At 46.6% G+C, this 18,470-nt stretch overlaps 1 protein-coding gene across 3 annotated transcripts in view; it reads right to left on the bottom strand.

The window, feature by feature from the left end:
* Positions 1–8,981, bottom strand: part of TMEM220 (transmembrane protein 220) — a 50,292-nt gene extending 41,311 nt beyond the window's left edge. The window contains exons 1-5 of one of the 3 annotated variants that reach the window (XM_063656189.1): positions 8,391–8,692; positions 7,628–7,657; positions 4,552–4,612; positions 3,366–3,489; positions 1,632–1,691 (exon numbers count right to left, since the gene is read on the bottom strand). In XM_063656189.1, coding sequence (XP_063512259.1) covers positions 1,632–1,691; positions 3,366–3,489; positions 4,552–4,612; positions 7,628–7,657; positions 8,391–8,462 — 347 coding nt within the window. In that variant the 5' untranslated portion in view covers positions 8,463–8,692. Of the gene's footprint in view, positions 1–1,631; positions 1,692–3,365; positions 3,490–4,551; positions 4,613–7,627; positions 7,658–8,390 lie in introns of all 3 variants that reach the window. The other 2 variants (XM_054457178.2, XM_054457181.2) reach the window with 2 other exon arrangements.
* Between the last annotated feature and the right edge of the window lie 9,489 nt (positions 8,982–18,470).

Below are 18,470 nucleotides of genomic sequence, written 5' to 3' on the forward strand. Positions count from 1 at the left end.
TTTGGCAGTGTGGTGTGGATAAGGTTTAGATAAAACAAGATTGGACACACCAATAATTGTTGAAGCTGGGTGGTGAGTACATCTGATTCACTGTATTAGTCTCTCTGCTTTTATACATGTTTGAAAATTCAAAATAAAAAGTTAAAACAAAAAAAATTAAAAATAGTCACAAAAAGTTGTTTTTCTCCAATAATTGCCTTAAATTCTACTTTGTTGTTAAATTGCAATACTGTATTTCATTTGGCTGGTGTTTGTAGTTTTTTTTCATCTTTCGACTTTAAATCTTTCTATATCAGTACAGTTAAGGGTTGTCTTTTGTAAGCAGTGTAGAGCTGGGTTTTTCTTTGTTTTTTTTTTTGAGATGGAGTCCCACTCTGTTGCGCAGGCTGGAGTGCAATAGCGCTACCTCAGCTCACTGCAACCTCCAACTCCCGGGTTCAAGTGATTCTCTTGCCTCAGCCTCCCGAGTAGCTGGGATTACAGGCGACCGCCCCCACGCCTGGCTAATTTTTTTGTATTTTTAGTAGAGACGGGGTTTTGCCATGTTGGCCAGGCTGGTCTCGAACTCCTGACCTCAGGTGATCTGCCTGCCTTGGCCTCCCAAAGTGCTGAGATTACAGGTGTGAGCCACCTCGCCCGGCCTAGAGTTGGGTCTTTAATCTTTTTATATACCTTGAAATTCTTTGACTCTTAACTGAAATCTTTATCTTTACATTTAATGTAATTTCTGATATCTTTGGGTTTAAATCTATATCTTAACACATGCTTCCTATTTGTCCCATTGTTTCTGTTTCCCCTTCCCCTTCTCTTGCCTTCTGTACTCATTTTAATGCTATCAGTGGTTACCCTAACGATTACAACATGAATCCTTGACTTATCAAAGTATAATATGAATGGATACTTTTATCTCTTCTCACACAATTAAAGGACCTTAGAACGCTTAAACTCCATTTACTCTTTTCCAGCTTTTATGCCACTGTTGTCATGTATTTCTATCCTGTATATGTTTAATTAGTTAATATTCATTGATATGTACACAGGCATTTACATTGTCTTTGCTCTTCATTCTTTTCTGAATCTCTAAGTTTCCTCCTGAGATCATTTTCCTTCACCCTGAAGAACACCCTTTAGGCTGACAACTGCCCATGACTATACTGGGCCTTGTAGAAAACTATGGTTTTGGTGGACAAGAGTGACCATGACACTTTAAATCAACTATTATTAACTTCCCTTAAGAAAAGGGAAGATTTCTTTCAAAAGATTCCTGTTTTTACTTGTATGGCAGTATTTTCACTTACTACCTGATTTTGTCAGCCTTGAAGATGTGATTTCTTTTTTTTTTTTTTTTTTGAGACAGAGTGTCGCTCTGTCACCCAGGCTGGAGTGCAGTGGTGCAATCTTGGCTCAAAGCAACCTCTGTCTTCTGGGTTCAAGCGATTCCCCTGCCTCAGCCTCCCAAGTAGCTGGGACTACAGGCGCGTGCCACCACGCTGGGCTAATTTTCTGTATTTTAGTAGAGACAGGGTTTGACCATATTGGCCAGGATGGTCTCGATCTCCTGACCTCGTGATCTGCCTGCCTCGGCCTCCCAAAGTGAAGATGTGATTTTAACTAATGAGTTGAATACTTACTTTGAGGAACTGCGGCACAGGATAATCCATGCTGTAATAATCACCAGACCAGACAGCTCCCTATAAAAGGGCATACATTTCAGGTTTTGGAAGTGGCTATAAGTGAGATGCATATCAGCACATTTTCTCCATGACTACTTGATATCATGGAGGTAGAGTCACTTAATCGAGTGACTCTCCCTCAAGATCTATGGCATCGATGGAATATTTTCAAATCTGACCATGATTCATAAATTACTTTTTTCAGAGAATTTAAAGCCTTGTATGAAAATACATTTCATCTTAAAAGGCAGGTATGAGATCCCTGACTATGCCCTGATTTATAAGTGGATCCCCCCAAAATGAAATGAATATTTTTTAAAAATCCACAGATACATCACTTTTTTCAGGTTGCTGGAAGAAACAGTGCAACTAAGAAAATCCCAGATTTGATCAGTCAATACTTTCACATTTTTAAAGAGGCTTCAGTGTGAAGCAGAATGAGCCCAAACCAATACATGATTTGTGTATATACTACAAGAGATTGGGTCACTTCTCAGGGGAGAGGAATGATTTGTAGTACAAATCAGACTAATAATTTGGGGGTGGGTATCTGCTTCTAAAAATATGTATTATATGCACATATCTTTTACATAGAATAAAAAACAATCACTTCAGCCATAATACCACTAGAAGCCCCAGGCTGAGTTCACTATAACCCATGGGCTTCATGCTGGAAGTGATTCAACCCATTTGGTCTACATTCTTATCTACAGACCCAACCTATAGTTTGGCTCTCCAGTGTTCTAAAGATTGGGGGTTATAACAAAGAAACACCTTTTCAGTGATGTTTAACTTACAGGTCTATGAATTTTGTTGTTGGCAGATGGCAGTAGGAGTAGAAAAGATACAAAAGGACCTATTAATAAGTCCTTAGAGACAAGGGTGGAAGGAAGCAAAGGAAGAGGTGTTAAAATAGGAGCAAGTGGTCACGACAAGGAAATGACACAAGACATACCAGGGCAAGTCTAACAGGTTGACTTAAAGTACTGATCTCTCGTCTGGGCACGGTGGCTCATGCCTGTAATCCCAGCACTTTGGGAGGCCGAGGAAGGTGGATCATGAGGTCAGGAGTTCAAGACCAGGCTGACCAACATGATGAAACCCTATATCTACTAAAAATACAAAAATTAGCTGGCTGTGGTGGTGCGCACCTGTAATCCCAGCCACTCAGGAGGCTGAGGCAGAAGAATAGCTTGAACCTAGGAGACGGAGGTTGTAGTGAGCAGAGATCGCATCACTGTACTTCAGCCTGGGCGACAGAGAAAGACTCCGTTTCAAAAAAAAAAAAAAGTACTGACCTCTGAGATGGCTGATCATACTTGTAGATAAGATTCTGGCTTAAACCAGAACTGAATCAGAGGCTGACAGAGTTATCACCATATTAGATCGGACTGAGTATTACTGTATCATACCGTTGCTAGTTACAAGGGGGCCAAAGTCCAACAGCCTGACAGTAATATAATGTAATATGTAGTGACTGCCACTAGCAGTGATAATGAAGTCTGATATATGGGGCTGGGTTTGAATCCTGGATCCATTATTCCCTCAGTTTCATCAGCTTATAAAGAAGATAATATCTTCCCTGCTCCGCACGGTACATTGGGGGAATTCAGTTATCATTGTGCACAGATGAGGTGTTGCAAACACGATTCCTTAGTTCTATCCCTCCACAGGGCAAACGTCACCGCTCACCTGCCTTCTTCCTCATGTAAGATGTTCTGTTGTGTATGACGCAAGAGGTAGGATGCCAAGCCAACAGCCCACACCATACAAAAGAGTATGTGTATTGCAGAGATACTTTTCCAAACAACATTACCTAAAAATAGATGTTCTGATGTTAATCATGGAATCACAGCCCACAGAAAAAAATGATCTTTTTGTATGTTTTGCCAGTCTGCTTTCAGAAAAGACATTCAGATTCCCTCACCCCCATCGCCCCTTTTTGTTTTAGGACAACACAGAGGTCATAGCACTAATTATAAACTTCACTGGCCATTTCTTGTTTGGGTTGTTCAGCAGCTCCCCTTCCTAGGACGATTACCCTTATTTTCTTTGGGGATCCACCATGTCCACACTCACAGTCCATGTTTCCCAGCGAACTGGACTTTGGCTAGGTCAATCAATACATGTTATCTCCTCAGGCACAGTGATTTGGATCAGCACAAACGGACAAGCAATCAGAGCCAGCAACTGCATTCTGAGACTTTGGTGGAGTGAAGAAACACAGTCCATATTCCACTGGACGTGGCACCGTAAAGATGTGAACGGGGGGCTGCAGGGCCACTGTGTGGAGCCCAAGAGTGAAGTTAGCATGACAGATGGTGGAACTGAGAGGTGGAGAGAAGTTAAAGTTCCGAGTCCACCAGCCTGAAGCCAGCACCACCCCTCACCTTTTCAGTACACTGTACCAATACCTTTTCTTCTTAGCTCATAGCACATTTGAGTTATTTTCTAGCTTGTTATCTAAAGGAGCCCTAACTGATCTACCTTAAAGATGCAGACGGAGTTCTAGCTGCCTATACAAGCAGCCCAGGCATCTAGGGAACTAGAATTTTCCCCACCAAGGTGGGACTCATTAGTCTTTATTCTAAGGCCCCTGAGAACATTTGAGCCCCACTAGGAGAAACTGTTTTAAAGAAAGTGAAGAAGAATCTGTCCTGTTACTTCTATAAAACAGAAGATGCTGTTTTATAGCAGATCCTTCTGACGTTTTCCTGAAGATGGGTAAGGATGATAAGAATTAGCCCCTTTTATTATCAGAAATAAGAAGAAAGGCCTAGAGAGCCCCGTTTTACTCCTGCGAGTTGGGCAGATAGACCCTCATTATTAGGAGGAAATCTGATTTGCTGTCTCTTCATTTAGAATGCAAGGCTTATACCTGTGACTTGAGGGTTAAGTCCAACAAGCAGGGTCAGTACTGCAGGGACTGTGTACACCACCTATTAGGAAAAAGGGAGGAAATTACATGAGTTAAGACGTATGCCCAATATATGAGATGTTCAGAGATACAGGAAGTAAAGAAAGATGAGATCAGGGGCTGTTGTGCCCCATGATTTGCCTCTAAGTTTCAATGGTGATTGAGAAAGTGGTAGATTCTCCTTTTGTGGCACTTAGCATGTCTGCCTGCAATTTTATCTACCTTCCTCCTAGACTATAGGCTATTCCAGAAGCTCATTTATCTTCGAGCTCTAACACTGAGCACAGGGTTTGGATCTTAAGACACACTAACTTTCCAGTCTCTCCCAAGCAACTTTCATGCCCAAATGGCCTTTCCCCACTTGCATAAAGGAAAATGTTCTTTGAAAAGTAGGGCAGGAGCAGCCACGATGCTAGATGGCCCTGCTGGCTTTGGACCCAATGAACCATCCAGGCCAGTACTGCATCTCTGTGAGACCACAGAAAGTTTTCTATTAATGCATACACAATCAGCTGTGCCCAGTAATAAGGTCAGGCTCTTCATCTTGGAAACTGCTGATAAGTTGTTTGAAAATGAGAAGACTGGCCCTAAAGAGGCCCTATTCCTAAGCCTTGTTCATAACAAGCAGGCTCTAGCCAAACTTACTGTTTTGTGTGTTGTTGGCAGAGAGTAAGTAGGGAGGGTGGGTTTCTAAGAAGGATGGGGACTTTCTGAGCAATGTAGCTGTCTAATCACATCAATTTCTGTGCTTATGTCAGAAGAAGATGTTAAGGCAGGTGCCAGGGGTCCATGTGAGGGCAGTGGAGGGCTGAACTGTGAATGAGGGAGGATGTCTATGGGGACGTGGGGTCTATTCTTCCTATTATATCATCTGAGCATGAGTGAAAGGTAAAATGTGCTGGTACTATGAAGACAAGCAATTAGACCTGATTGCTTAACTAATTTTTTTTTTTTTTTTTTTTTTGAGACAGAGTTTTGCTCTTGTTGCCCAGGCTGGAGTGCAATGGCACGAACTCGGCTCATGGCAACCTCTGCCTCCCGAGTTCAAGCGATTCTCCTGCCTCAGCCTCCTGAGTAGCCTGGATTACAGGCATGCGCCACCACGCCTGGCTACTTTTGTATTTTTTTAAGTAGAGTTGGGGTTTCTCCATGTTGGTCAGGTCCCGACCTCAGGTGATCTGCCCACCTTGGCCTCCCAAAGTGCTGGGATTACAGGCATGAGCCACCGCGCCTGGCCTAATTAATTAATTTTTTAGAGATGAGGGTCTTGCTATGCTGCACAGGCTGGCCTCAAACTCCTGGGCTCGAGCGATCCTCCTGCCTCAGCCTCCTGAGTGGGACTACAGGTGCATGCCACCATGCCTGGCTCAAATTTATTTTGTGTTTTGAGGGGCTCTCCAAGGCAGTGGTAAGGAAAAGGGGATGTTAAACATGACTGAGATTCTGAACAAGGACGATGCAGAGAATGATTCTGCTGATAACAGAAATGGGTGAGTCAGAAGTAGATTTTGGAGGGAAAGATGCTAGGTAGGTCCTTGGGCATATCTGAGGAGCAATGTGACATGCAGGTGAATATACCCAGCAGTCTTTTGGAAATTCACCATTAAGCTGGATGTCTGAGACTTGTCTGCAGGGAAATAATATTTGGAATTCAAGATATGGACCAGGGTGCCAAGGCAAAGGCAGTTTGATTTGATTCAGAGGCATAGTGATCTGGATAGCAAATATCAGAATGTAGTTTTACTGCACTAAAAACACAAAACCTGGATAGAATTTCATGTTATAATTCCAAATACCATCATCCCTGTTGCTCCTCTGTCAGTATTATTCTAAAGCCTAAGAATCGTCTCCTTGGTGATACTGTACAGTCTTGTGTATCTATATTGAGAGAAACTGGGCAAAATTCAGATATTTTAGAAGATAAAAGATATTTAGAGCCGGGCATGGTGGCTCATGCCTGTAATCCCAGCACTTTGGGAGGCTGAGGCAGGTGGATCACCTGAGGTCGAGAGTTCAAGACCAGCCTGACCAACATGGAGAAACCCTGTCTCTACTAAAAATACAAAATTAGCTGGGTGTGGTGGCGCATGCCAGTAATACCAGTTACTTAGGACACTGAGGCAGGAGAATCACTTGAACCCGGGAGGCAGAGGTTGCAGTGAGCTGAGATCGCGCCACTGCACTCCAGCCTGGGCAACAAGAGCAAAACTCCATCTCAAATAAAAACAATAAAATGTCCCCCTCCTCCAAATGGTTCAAATCGGAGCATTGCTTATATGAAGACTGTAGGTTTTACAGGATTTAATACTTCCTTTTTTTTTTTCTTTTTTTTTTGAGATGGAGTCTCACTCTGTCGCCCAGACTAGAGTGCAGTGGCATGATCTCAGCACACTGCAACCTCTGCCTCCTGGGTTCAAGCGATTCTCCTGCTTCAGCTTCTCAAGTAGCTGGGGACTACAGGCGCATGCCACCATGCCTGGCTAATTTTTGTATTTTTTGGTGGAGACGGGGGTTTCACCATGTTGCCCAGGCTGATCTCGAACTCCTGACCTCAAGTGATCCACCCGCCTTGGCCTCCCAGAATGCTGAGATTACAGGCGTGAGCCACCTTGCCCAGCCAGGAGTTAATACTTTCTAGAAATATAAGTCACTGAATTAGCAGAACCTCAGAACTTAAACCTGCTATTTTCCGGTCAAAGGTTTGCACTGAGTGTCTGGCTAGAAACTCAAGGAATTCTTCAACTGGTCTTGAGAGGCCTACTCTAGGTCCTCAAGAAAGTCCTCAGTTGGGCCATCTAACCAAAGGGAATACTGCAGAAAGACCTGTTTCCAGAAAGTTAGAAATTCACACACACATTACACTAGAACTCTGATCCTGCCTACTAATATTTTAGGAAAAAGAGCTTCCCAAGGGTTTGATTTTTAAGTTTCTAAAAAAATTAAGCAGGGAGGAGAAGTAAAGACATAAAACCGTGTGTTTTGTGCCATTCCCCAATTCTTCCAAATGGAGGAAAGCCTGGAAGCGGCTCATACTCACCACCCACAGCTCTGCATCTGGGTCATTTGCCTGGAACGCCAGAATACCAAGGTGTTAGCAGACATCCTGTGCTGTTCCATTCCTTTTGAATTCATTTGTTAAGTACTTTTTAAATTAATTTGTTAAGTGCCAGACACTGCAATAGGCATCGAGGATACAAAATCTGAACAGGATATAGTCCAGCAGATGAGGGTGGGTGAAGGGGTTTCTGGCTGACACAACAGATGTTTTTAACAGGCAGCCACACATTTTTGAAAAGCCTTCACGGGAGCTCTGGAGAGGACTCGCCAAACCCAGAATGGGTATTTTAAGGGCCCTCCACCCCCACCCCCCACCAGTCTCAAGAAATGAGGGAAATTATTATGAAGGGGGTTCCCAAGCCGACTAGAAAGTTTAATGATGCTATAAAGGGTTTTGGTCTGCTCCGTCTCCTAGGCCCTGAGATAGGTTCAGTGTCGTCCGCGGGCTGGAAGTTAAGGCAGGGGCCAGGGCCGTTTCTTCTGAGGTCACCCGGGAAGTTCCACGCGTGGAACCAGCCCCTTCCAGGGTGTCAGCCCTGGTATGGGACTCGCTTCCATGAACACATCCGCGTCTCTTAGACTGGGGAGAAAGTGGGGGCTCCCCAAGCAGAAAGCCCAAGTCCCGTCCTCCCCATTAACTGTGCGCCCCTGCGACTCTGCCCGCTAGTCAGTTACACGGCCCGCTAGGCCAGGGGGCGGAGCCGGGAGCCGTGCGGGTCCCACTCCCACCGCGGCCGCCTGACCTGCACGAAGGCCGCCAGCGCGAAGAAGGCGGCCATGAGCCCGTTGCAGGCCCGCCACAGGGCCGGCGCCATGGGTCGGACAGCGCGGCGCGGGGCGGTGAGTCCTGCCACGTACGGCCCTGCTCCCTCCTTCCGGGGAGGGACCGAGACCCCGCCTCGGTTTCGGTGACCTGGGGACACTGCTGTAGCCACCGCTCCGCGCCGGGGGCGGGGAGCGAAGGGCGTGGCTGGAGCCCGTACTCAGCGTCCCATTCAGCCCGCCCCGAACGCCGCGGGGTGTAGGCGGCGCCGTCCCGGTTTCGCGGATGGAAAAGCGAGTCCCACAGGGGAGCGCAGGTCTCGGTGGTGGACGGAAGTCGAATTTGAACCCGTATAGGTTCAACTCCAAGCCCTGTTTTCACTAAAGCTACCTTCCTCATATTAAAAAAAAAAAAAAAGGCGGGGGGAGAAGAAGGAAAAAAGGAAGGAAGGCAGGCAGGAGGGAGGGGAGAGAGGAAGAAAGAGAAAGAAAGAAAGAGAAAGAAAGAAGGAAAGAAAGAGCCGGGCGCAGTGACTCACGCGAAAGAAAGGGCTAGGCGCATTGGCTCACCCCTGTAGTCCCAGCACTGTGGGAGGCCGAGGTAGGCGGATCACCTGAGGTCAGGAGTTCGAAACCAGCCTGGCCAACATGGTGAAACCCCGTCTCTCTACTAAAAATACAAAAAAATTAATCGGGCGTGGTGGCGGGGGCGTGTAATCCCAGCTACTCAGGAGGCTGCGGCAGGAGAATTGCTTGAACCCGGGCGGCGGAGGTTGCAGTGAGCCCAGATTGTGCCACTGCACTCCAGCCTGGGCGACAGAGCAAGGCTCCTCAAAAAAAAAAAAAAAAAAGGAAAAAAATTGTTTTTACAAAAATAAGAAAGAGAAAGAAAAAGAGATGGGTGTGTGTGTGTGTGTGTGTGTGTGTGTGTGTGTGTGTGTGTTCTGTTTAGTATTTATGCATTTCCTTCCAAAGCTCAGGAACTTTCAAATCCCTGTAAGCATTATGGTAATTTCTAGAGTGACGACAGTTATATTAACATCTTATACGGCTCACAGCTTTTCCGCAGACAGACTTATTTATCTTCATGGGCTTTTATTATAAAAGATATTTACATATTATACATATTTACAATTCTCTCCCACCACCAAAACCAACAAAATTTCCAAAATTGCTCATGAATTTCTTATGAACCGAAGACACTGAAATATTCACTGTTCTCTCCTAGTCTGTCTTCGTCTTTTTCTGTTTTGTAATTCGCCCTTCTGCTTAGTTCCTCCCCGGGCTCATTTACACATCCATAGGCCTCATTTCTGCTGTTCTAAAGAGTCTTTATCGCTTCAAATCAGGAGCTTCTGTGCCTGTCCTCCTTTCCTTTGAGCTAAATCTCCTAAAACTGTCTAGTTTTTTTTTCTTTCCCTCTCACTTTCATTCTTTTCACGAAACACTTATTTCAAGAACGTTGTCTGCTCTGTGCCTGGTGCTGGGACCGTGAAGGTCCGGTGCCGGGACCAGCTAGGGAGCCTGGCAGCTGGCGGGGGGTGGGCACCCGTGTTTGCAGAGGTAGGGTGGGGACAACGGGGACCAGCACTGGGTGGAGTTCCACCACTAAATCAGCCTTGGGATTGGAAACAAGCCAAGACTATTCTCACTGTCCTTTTCCTTACATAAAAGAAAAAAATGAGAGCGAGGGTGCTAGGGGCTGACTTGCATTCCCCTACATCCCTAATTCATATGCTGAAGCCCTAACCCCCAATGCCTCAAAATGGGACTGTATTTGGAGACAGGGACTTGGCAGAGATGATTAAGTTAAAATGAGGTTATTAGGCTGGACCCTAATCCAATATGACTAGTGTCCTTATACGAAGAGGGGACAGTTACGGAGGGAAGACCACACGGGCACACAGGGAGAAGACGGCCGTCTGCAAGCAAGCCAAGGGGAGAGGCCTCATGAGAAACCAACCCTACCAACATCCTGAATTTGGACTTCCAGCCTCCAGAACTGTGAGAAAATAAATTTCCGTTGTTTAAGCCACCTACTCTGTGGTACTTTGTTGGGGCAGTCCTAGCAAATTAATACAGGGAATGATTATAATACCCACAAGGAAACAATGGCATGGAAGTCCTTTTAAGCTCTTGAATGCCGTACAACCACCATGAAGTTTTACAGTTTTCACTGCTGTCTGGGACTTTCTTTATTTCTTTCTTTTCTTTTTTTTCTTTTTTTCTTTTTGAGACAAAGTCTTGCTCTGTTGTTGCCCAGGCTGGAGTGCAGTGGCACGATCTCAGCTCACTGCAACCTCCGCCTCCCAGGTTCAAGCGATTCTTCTGCCTCAGCCTCCAGAGTAGTTGGGACTACAGGTGCCCACCACCATGCCAGGCTAATTTTTGTATTTTTTTAGTAGAGATGGGGTTTCACCATATTGGCCATTCTGGTCTCGAATTCCTGACCTCATGATCTGCCTGCCTCGGCCTCCCACAGTGCTGGGATTACAGGCATGAGCCACTGTGCCCGGCTGGGACTTTCAAAGTCACCTTAGTGAGCATCTATTGGTTTTGCCTTTGCAGGGTTCAGACCCCTTTCTTTTAGGATCAGTGTCTTTAGTACTGTGGGTTACCACATGCACTATGGGTGGATGTGGACTACAGGGCTGACCATGCTCCCCTCCTTCTGGGGATAGGCAAGTGACTTTGGCTTGCCAGCTGACATATCCCATTCTGCTGACCACTGTGATTGGGTCTAGGGTGGGCATAGGATCCAGATTGCCCAGATTCAATCCTAGGACCTATATGGGATGTAGGGTTGTCAGTAAAGGACAACCTCAGTTGAACTGAATTTTGGATCATCAGTGATGTGTTCCAAATATTTGCTAAATCTGGCAACCCTACTCACACTATTAAAGAGAAGCTTTCTTTGTGATGAATGTGTAGAGCTGGTAGAGTGTGAGCCTGGAGCTGTCAGGAGAAAGCCTCGCAGGGAGAAAGGCTTTCCATGGGTGAAGTCACTGTAGAGGAAGTGGACCTGAGTTAAAGGCCTGGATCCAGCCATGCCTGAAGCTGGAACAATCTCACAACCAACAGAGTCTCTTCTTTATGTAAGCCCATGTGAATTGGGTTTTTGTAATTTGCAACAAAGAAAGATGACTTGTAAAGTCACGATTCAATAGTTAAGGCAATGTGTGAAATCCTCTGAAACCTCCTGCTATAGGTTTGTCCAGACTTTGCAGAGATACGGAAGAGAAGGCTTAGTCTGAAAAGTAATGAAAAATACGTTTAAACGAACCCAGTATCTCAGACAGCTCTGCTTGAAGAGTAATTTCGTTTTCCTTTTTAACAAAAGGCTGTGATACAATACTGCAGAGAAGATGAGGTTTTAAAGGCAGTAGGGTCTTGTCAAAGCTGGCTTCCCTCTGCAGAAAGGGCAGCACAAAGGACCCTTCATCCTGCTGGGCCCTCCCTGGCTGCCCAGTCAGTGACAGCATCATAAAAGCAATTGAACCACAAGAGCGAGGTGAGCTGGACTCACTTCCCCACTGGAATCTGAGAATGGCTGGACATCTGTCCTCTGAGAACTTCGAGATAGAGGTGCTTGCTTGTTCCCTGAGAGTAGGGTTATTAATCCAATGCTAAGAGTTGGAGAACAGACAGGAAGCTCATAAAAAGACACAAATGGCTTCCCAGGGTCACAGGATTGAGAGAGAGAAAATGAATGCATGAAAGTATGTAAAAGAAGAATGTCAGCAAAGGAGGATTGATGGGCTTGGAGGCTCCAAGTTAGGTCATCTGAAAGACAAGCATAGACCAACTCCATCCTCACACAGACTGGAGAGAGTGCTTTGCTCCACCAGATGTGGACACTCACATTTCTTGGTCGGGCCAACCTCTTGGGGGCTTATGTGGGTTGAAAATTTCACAGGCTCAACCCTCCCCTTGCTGTGATCCCAGAAGGCCAATTTTGGAGACTTTGGCTTCCCGCCTAGCTGGCCTGCAGAGTGGAGAACATGTGGCTCTCTGAGCCAGGTGCATTTCAAAGTGTGTATCGATGGAATGCCCGTGCCATTCTCTTTTATAGACTTGTTTTCCTTTTAGCAGTCTCCATTATCTATCCTGCCAGGTGTGGTCAGCTATTCCGGAATGTGGCAGGGGTGGAGCCCGGACAAAGTCTGAAACAGGGTCATCACCAGTGAGTGGCTCCTGCCTGTGCTGGGTGTCCAGAGTGTGTGTGTGCTGGTGATGCTCCCAAGGTGACATATTGGGAACAAGGATTACAAGGATCAGAAACTGCTGCCCATGCCATCTACCTCCGTCTGTCCAGCACACCAGATCAGTAAAGGCCAAGCCATGCTGTCTCCAGGCTCTGCTGATTCCATGTGAATGAAGTGTTGGGGCAGGAAAGGGTTGGAACAGAACAGTGGAGGAATTCTACTGGGAGCAGTGGACGAATTCTACTAGGAGCTAGACAGCCTTCTGCTAAGATATTTGAAATCAGAAAAGTACCTCGCCACGGCAAGGATTGATTTGCTTCTACAAAACCCATCTAGTCTCTATGAAGGACTCGGGTTTCTACTGTTAGCAAAATATAGCCCGTGTCATGAAAGTCTTAAAGCTTACACATATTGATGGACAACGAAAAACACTTGGCTTGAATAATATTCCTCAAATATCCCCTTATGCCACTGGAAGGAGAATACGGTTAAATGAACCCTCTGCATGTATTTATATCCACCCTATTCATTGGCATGAAACACTCAGTGAGCCATTTATTCTATCCATTTATTCTGTCCATTTATTCAAGACTTCCTACGTGTCAGGCACTATGCTAATAACTGAGGATGTGACTGTGACCTTGAGAGACACAGTGTTTGCCCTTGTAGAGCTTACAGGCCAAACAATAATTACACGAATAGGTAGGGGTTCCAGCCAGCAATGGTGTTGATGCTGCAAAGGAGAAGTGAGGCTGCTATGGGAATGTGTGAAACCAGAGAATCTGACCTCTTCCCAGGGGTTCCAGAAACCTCCTGAGGAGGTGATTTTCAGGTGTGCCCTGAAAGATGAATTGGTGAGGACAGGTGAAGACTTTATGGACCGGTGCTTAAGGCTGAGAGAGAAGTGCTTATGAGAAGACCCCAAATTCTGAAGGTCTTCAAGGCCTGGCAGGGAATGAGAGTACAAACAGACATAGATGAGGCTGGCACGATGCAGGTAAAGAGTTTGGTTTTATCTCGGCTGGGTGTGGTGGCTTATGCTTATAATCCCAGCACTCTGGGAGGCCGAGGCGGGTGGATCATCTGAAGTCAGGAGTTCAAGACCAGCCTGACCAACATGGTGAAACCCCATCTCTACTAAAAATACAAAATTAGCCAGGCATGGTGGTGCATGCCTGTATTCCCAGCTACTCAGGAGGCCGAGGCAGGAGAATCACCTGAACCCGAGAGGTAGAGGTTGCAGTGAGCCGAGATCATGCCATTGCCCTCCAGCCTGGGCAACAGAGTGAAACTCCATCTCAAAAAACAACAACAACAACAACAACAAAAACCCAAAAAGTTTGGTTTTATCCCAAGTGTGCTGAAGAGCCCCTGGAGCACTCAGGGGGGAGCGCATGATGGGAGGTGTGCTTGGGCTGCCCCGTGGAGGAGGATGCACCGGGGAGAGCCCAGAGAAGACGCAGAGACTGGCCATGAGGTGCTGGCAGTAGGCCGGGAGAGAGATGACGCCGGCCAGGGCTAACAGGGTAGCCGTGCCCATGGAGGGAAAGAAGCATGAATGAGTGACATGGGGGAGCTAAAGTCAATCAGACTGTATGCAGGGAATAAAAAAATGCCTCCACTCCTTATGACAAAGTTAAGTTTTCAAGGCTGGGCGTGGTGGCTCACACCTGTAATCCCAGTACTTTGGGAGGTCAAAGTGAGAGGATCACTTGAGCCCAGGAGTTCAAGACATCCTGGGCAACAGAGCAAGACTCCATCTCTCCAAAAAAAATTTAAAAAATTAGCTGGGTGTGGTGGTATGTGCCTGTGGTCCTAGCTTCTTGGGAGGCTGAGGCGGGAGGATTGCTTGAGTCCAGGAGCTCGAGGATGCAGTGAGCTGTGATTTGCACCACTGCGTTCCAGCCTGGGTGACACAGCAAGACCCCATTAAAAAAAAAAAAAAGGATTTTCAAAATCATACATGGCAGATTACATAATAAAAAAAAATAATTCATAGAAAGTACTTAAAAAAACAAGTTTTTGATCCTGCATGGCTGAGAACAGACTGCAGAAGGTAGGTGAGCGCTTCAAGGGAATGGCAAAGTCCTTCCCAGTGTTGCCTTTGCTCCGTCCAGAATTGCTGAGTGTCAGCCTGTGCTAGCACCTACCTGGCCTCGATTAGAGTCGCCTGATCTCCTTAGGTGGGAACGTGGATGCTCTTCTCCTTATACTTTCACTTTTTTTTCCTTTGATGGAAATTCTTTGTTTTTTTTTTGTGTTTTTTTTTTTTTTTTTTTTGAGACAGAGTTTCGCTCTTGCTGTCCAGCCTGGAGTGCAATGGCGGGATCTTGGCTCACTGCAACCTCCACCTCCTGGGTTCAAGCGATTCTCCTGCCTCAGCCTCCCGAGAAGCTGGGATTACAGGCATGCGCCACCACACCCAGCTAATTTTTTGTATTTTTAATAGAGATGGGGTTTCTCCATGTTGGTCAATCTGGTCTTGAACTCCCAACCTTAGGTGATCCGCCCACCTCGGCCTCCCAAAGTGCTGGGATTACAGGCGTGAGCCACCGCGCCCGGCTGGAAATTCTTAGTTTTAATCTCGCAATAATTGTTCTGTGTCTATGTGTGTTGTTCATGCTCCTAGACTATGCCACAAATTTCAGAAGGTAAGGACTATAACCTGTTAATTTTTTCTTCTCTCCAGTAGCACCTGACATACCTGGATATAAACAATATCCAAGATGAGTGGGGATACATTGAAATGTTGTAGGAATATTGGGTTTGGTGGTGGGGGATGTAATAGGTAGCGTCTTGAATTTACTTAGTTAGGCAGTATTCTAATCACTTCATATATATTAACTCATCTTGTGCCTACAACAGATCTGTTAGGTAGATAGTACTATCATCCCTATTTTATGGATAGAGAAACAAAGGCATACACTAGCTTTTAAGTACCCTGGTTAAGAAATAAGTGAGTCAGAAATTAGATTTCTTCAAGCTCATGGTGAGGCCTTCTGCAGGTTTACGAAGGGAGTGAGTGAAGTGGGCTCTCTCTCCCATAAGAGTGGAGCATTTCATTCAACAGCTGCCCTGTTTCCATGAACTGGAGAGGGTGAAAGGGGTCATCTGTAGACCAGGGGCTCAATTCTCCAAAGGCTGAAGGGGCGATGTTTGAGGGCCTCCTTTGATGCCATTCTTCTTATGTCTTAGCTATTTTAAAGACCAGGAAGATTCTCCACTCATACCCTTGACTTTTAGAGCCAATTAGATGAAGCTGTATTTGTAGGTAGGAAGAGAAGTTGAGTGACTTTGAAGCCATCTTCTCTCTGATCTTGACTTTCTGATTTTGGTCTGGGCTGTTGGAATTGTATGTGTCCACAAGATGGCGGACTTCTGCTGGGAATGGAGTCGTGTGGGCGTGGAACGAAGGAGGGGAGGAGGGAAGAGTGGGCTGTGCCTCCTCTTGGCTCTCCCAGGAAGCCTGTGATGTAGACTTCTGGGTGGGTACGAGGTTGGTATCAGCTGGAGGTGAAGAAGTGCAAACAGAGCTTTACACTTGATCTTAACCAATAGGCGGAGAAGTGATTCAAATAGAACTTTGTACCAGGAAATATTCATGCCCAAACAAGGGTGTTGCAAGAAAAGAGCTAAGCTTTGCTGTGGTGCTTGCAGAGCTTGAAACTGTTTGCCACCCCAGTACTCCAGGAAATTCAGACATGCTTGAGAGGAGCAATCACTTCTAATGTAGGCGTACTCTAAAAGTAAATGATGATAACAACTATGAATTGATGAGTATTTACTGTAAGCCCGGCTATGGCCCTTTCACCTCCTGACATCTGAAAGCCACCATAATTTCTGAATTTCTACGTGTAAACTCATACCCACCCTCCTATCCCACAAGACCTGAGCCCCTCCGGTTTCCCTCTCTCACCCATTCAAGTGCTCCTTGTTATCGGTTGCTTAGGGCTGCCTTAGCAAATTATCACCAACTTGCCTTAGAAGTAGGGGAATTTATTCTTTCACAGTTCTAGAGGCTAGGCACCCAAAGTCAAAGTGTCAGCAGGACTGCACTCCCTCTGAGGGCTCTGGGGTAAAGTCTTTTCTTGCTTTCACAGCTTCCAGTGGCTTCTTGTGGCCACGTGACTCCAATCTCTTCACATTACCTTCTCTGTGTCTGTCCTTTTGCTCTTCTTTTATAAGGCGATGTATCATCAGATTCAGGACCCACCTGGACAATCCAGGATGTCTGTCTTGAGATCCTCAATGTAATGTTTGCAAAGACCCTTTTGCCAAATAAGGTCCCATTCACAGGTCCCGGGGGTTAGGATGTAGACATCTCTTTATGGGAGCTACCATGATCATTGTAGAAACCTGGAAGTTATTCCTGACACCTCGTCCTTCCTCCTCTCTCAGTCCACCACTGATTCTGGTGAACTTTTCTGCTCAGTAGTCCCCCATTTTTATTGCTGACACCTGGTCCCAGCGATCAGCATTTCCCCCCTTTGAACACATTAACCTCCTAACTGGCTTCCCACCCTATTATGGATGGCATCCACCCTATTATGGACTGACTTGTGCTCCCCCTGCACTCCCTAGTTCATAAGTTGAGTATTTGGAGATAGGGCCTTTAAGGAGATAATGAAGGCTAACGAGGTAGTAAGGGTCGAGCCCTAATCCCACAGGGCTGGTGTCCTTACAAGAAGAGGAAGAGGCTCCAGAGCTGGCTCTCTCCTGGCCCACACAGAGGAAAGGCTATGTGAGGACACAGGGAGAAGAGGGCATCTATAAGCCGGGAAGAGAGGCCTCACTGGACACCAACCCTGATGGAACCTTGATCTTGGACTTACAGCCAGCAGAGCTGTGAGGAAGTCAATGTTTAAGCATCATCCTAGTCTGTAGTGCTCTGGCAGACTGAGCAGAAGAATACTTATTCTGTGCTCCCTCCCACCCAGTCTCCATACTGCAGCCAGTGACTGTATGAGACACAAATCTCCAACTTCTGCTTAAGACCCTCCCTCCCTCCCTCCCTGCCTCTCCTCCCTCCCTTCCTCTCCTCCCTCCCTTCCTCTCCTCCCTCCTTTCCTCTCCTACCTCCCTCCTTCCCTCCTTCCCTCCCTTCCTCTTCTCCCTTCCACTCTCCCTCCCTTCCTCCCTCCCTCCCCTCCCTTTCTCCCTCCCTCCCTTCCACTCTCCCCTCCCCGCCTCTCTCCCTTCCTTCCTCTCTTCCTCTCTTCCTCTCTCTCTTCCTCCCTTCCTCTCTTCCTCTCTTCCTCCCTCCCTCCCTTCCTCTCTCCTTCCCTTCCTCTCTTCCCTCCCTTCCTCTCCTCCTTCCCTTCCTTTCCTCCTTCCCTCCCTTCCTCTCTCCGTTCCTCTGTCCCTCCCTTTTTCTCCTCCTTCCCTCCCTTCCTTTTCTCCCTCCCTCCCTTCCTCTCCTCTCCTCCCTTCCTCCCCCCTCCCTTCCTCCCTTCCTCCCTTCCTCTCCCCTCCCCTTCCCTCACTTCCCTTCCCTTCCCCTTCCCCTTCCTTCCTTCCTTCCTTCCTTCCTCCCTTTTTCTTTCTTCCTCCCTCCCTCCCTCCCTCACTTCCTCCCACAAATGGATCCAAGGCACTCATCTAAGCACTAGGGATATAGCAGTGAACAAAACAGACAACTCCCACCTGATGTTCTTGTGTGACGCTTACCTTCCAGCACCCCTCGCTGCCTATGGCTCTGGGGTTAAAAACCAACATTTGAATCTGGTCTGCGAAGACTTGCATACTCAGAGCACTGCCCAGCCTGGTCAGCCTCCACTTGTTCCAGCTCACCTTCCTTCTCCACCACTTCACACACACACACACACACACACACACACACACACCCCGGCCCTGTGG

The sequence above is a fragment of the Pongo pygmaeus genome, chromosome 19 (genome assembly GCF_028885625.2).
Source record: "Pongo pygmaeus isolate AG05252 chromosome 19, NHGRI_mPonPyg2-v2.0_pri, whole genome shotgun sequence".
NCBI classification, from domain to species: domain Eukaryota; kingdom Metazoa; phylum Chordata; class Mammalia; order Primates; family Hominidae; genus Pongo; species Pongo pygmaeus.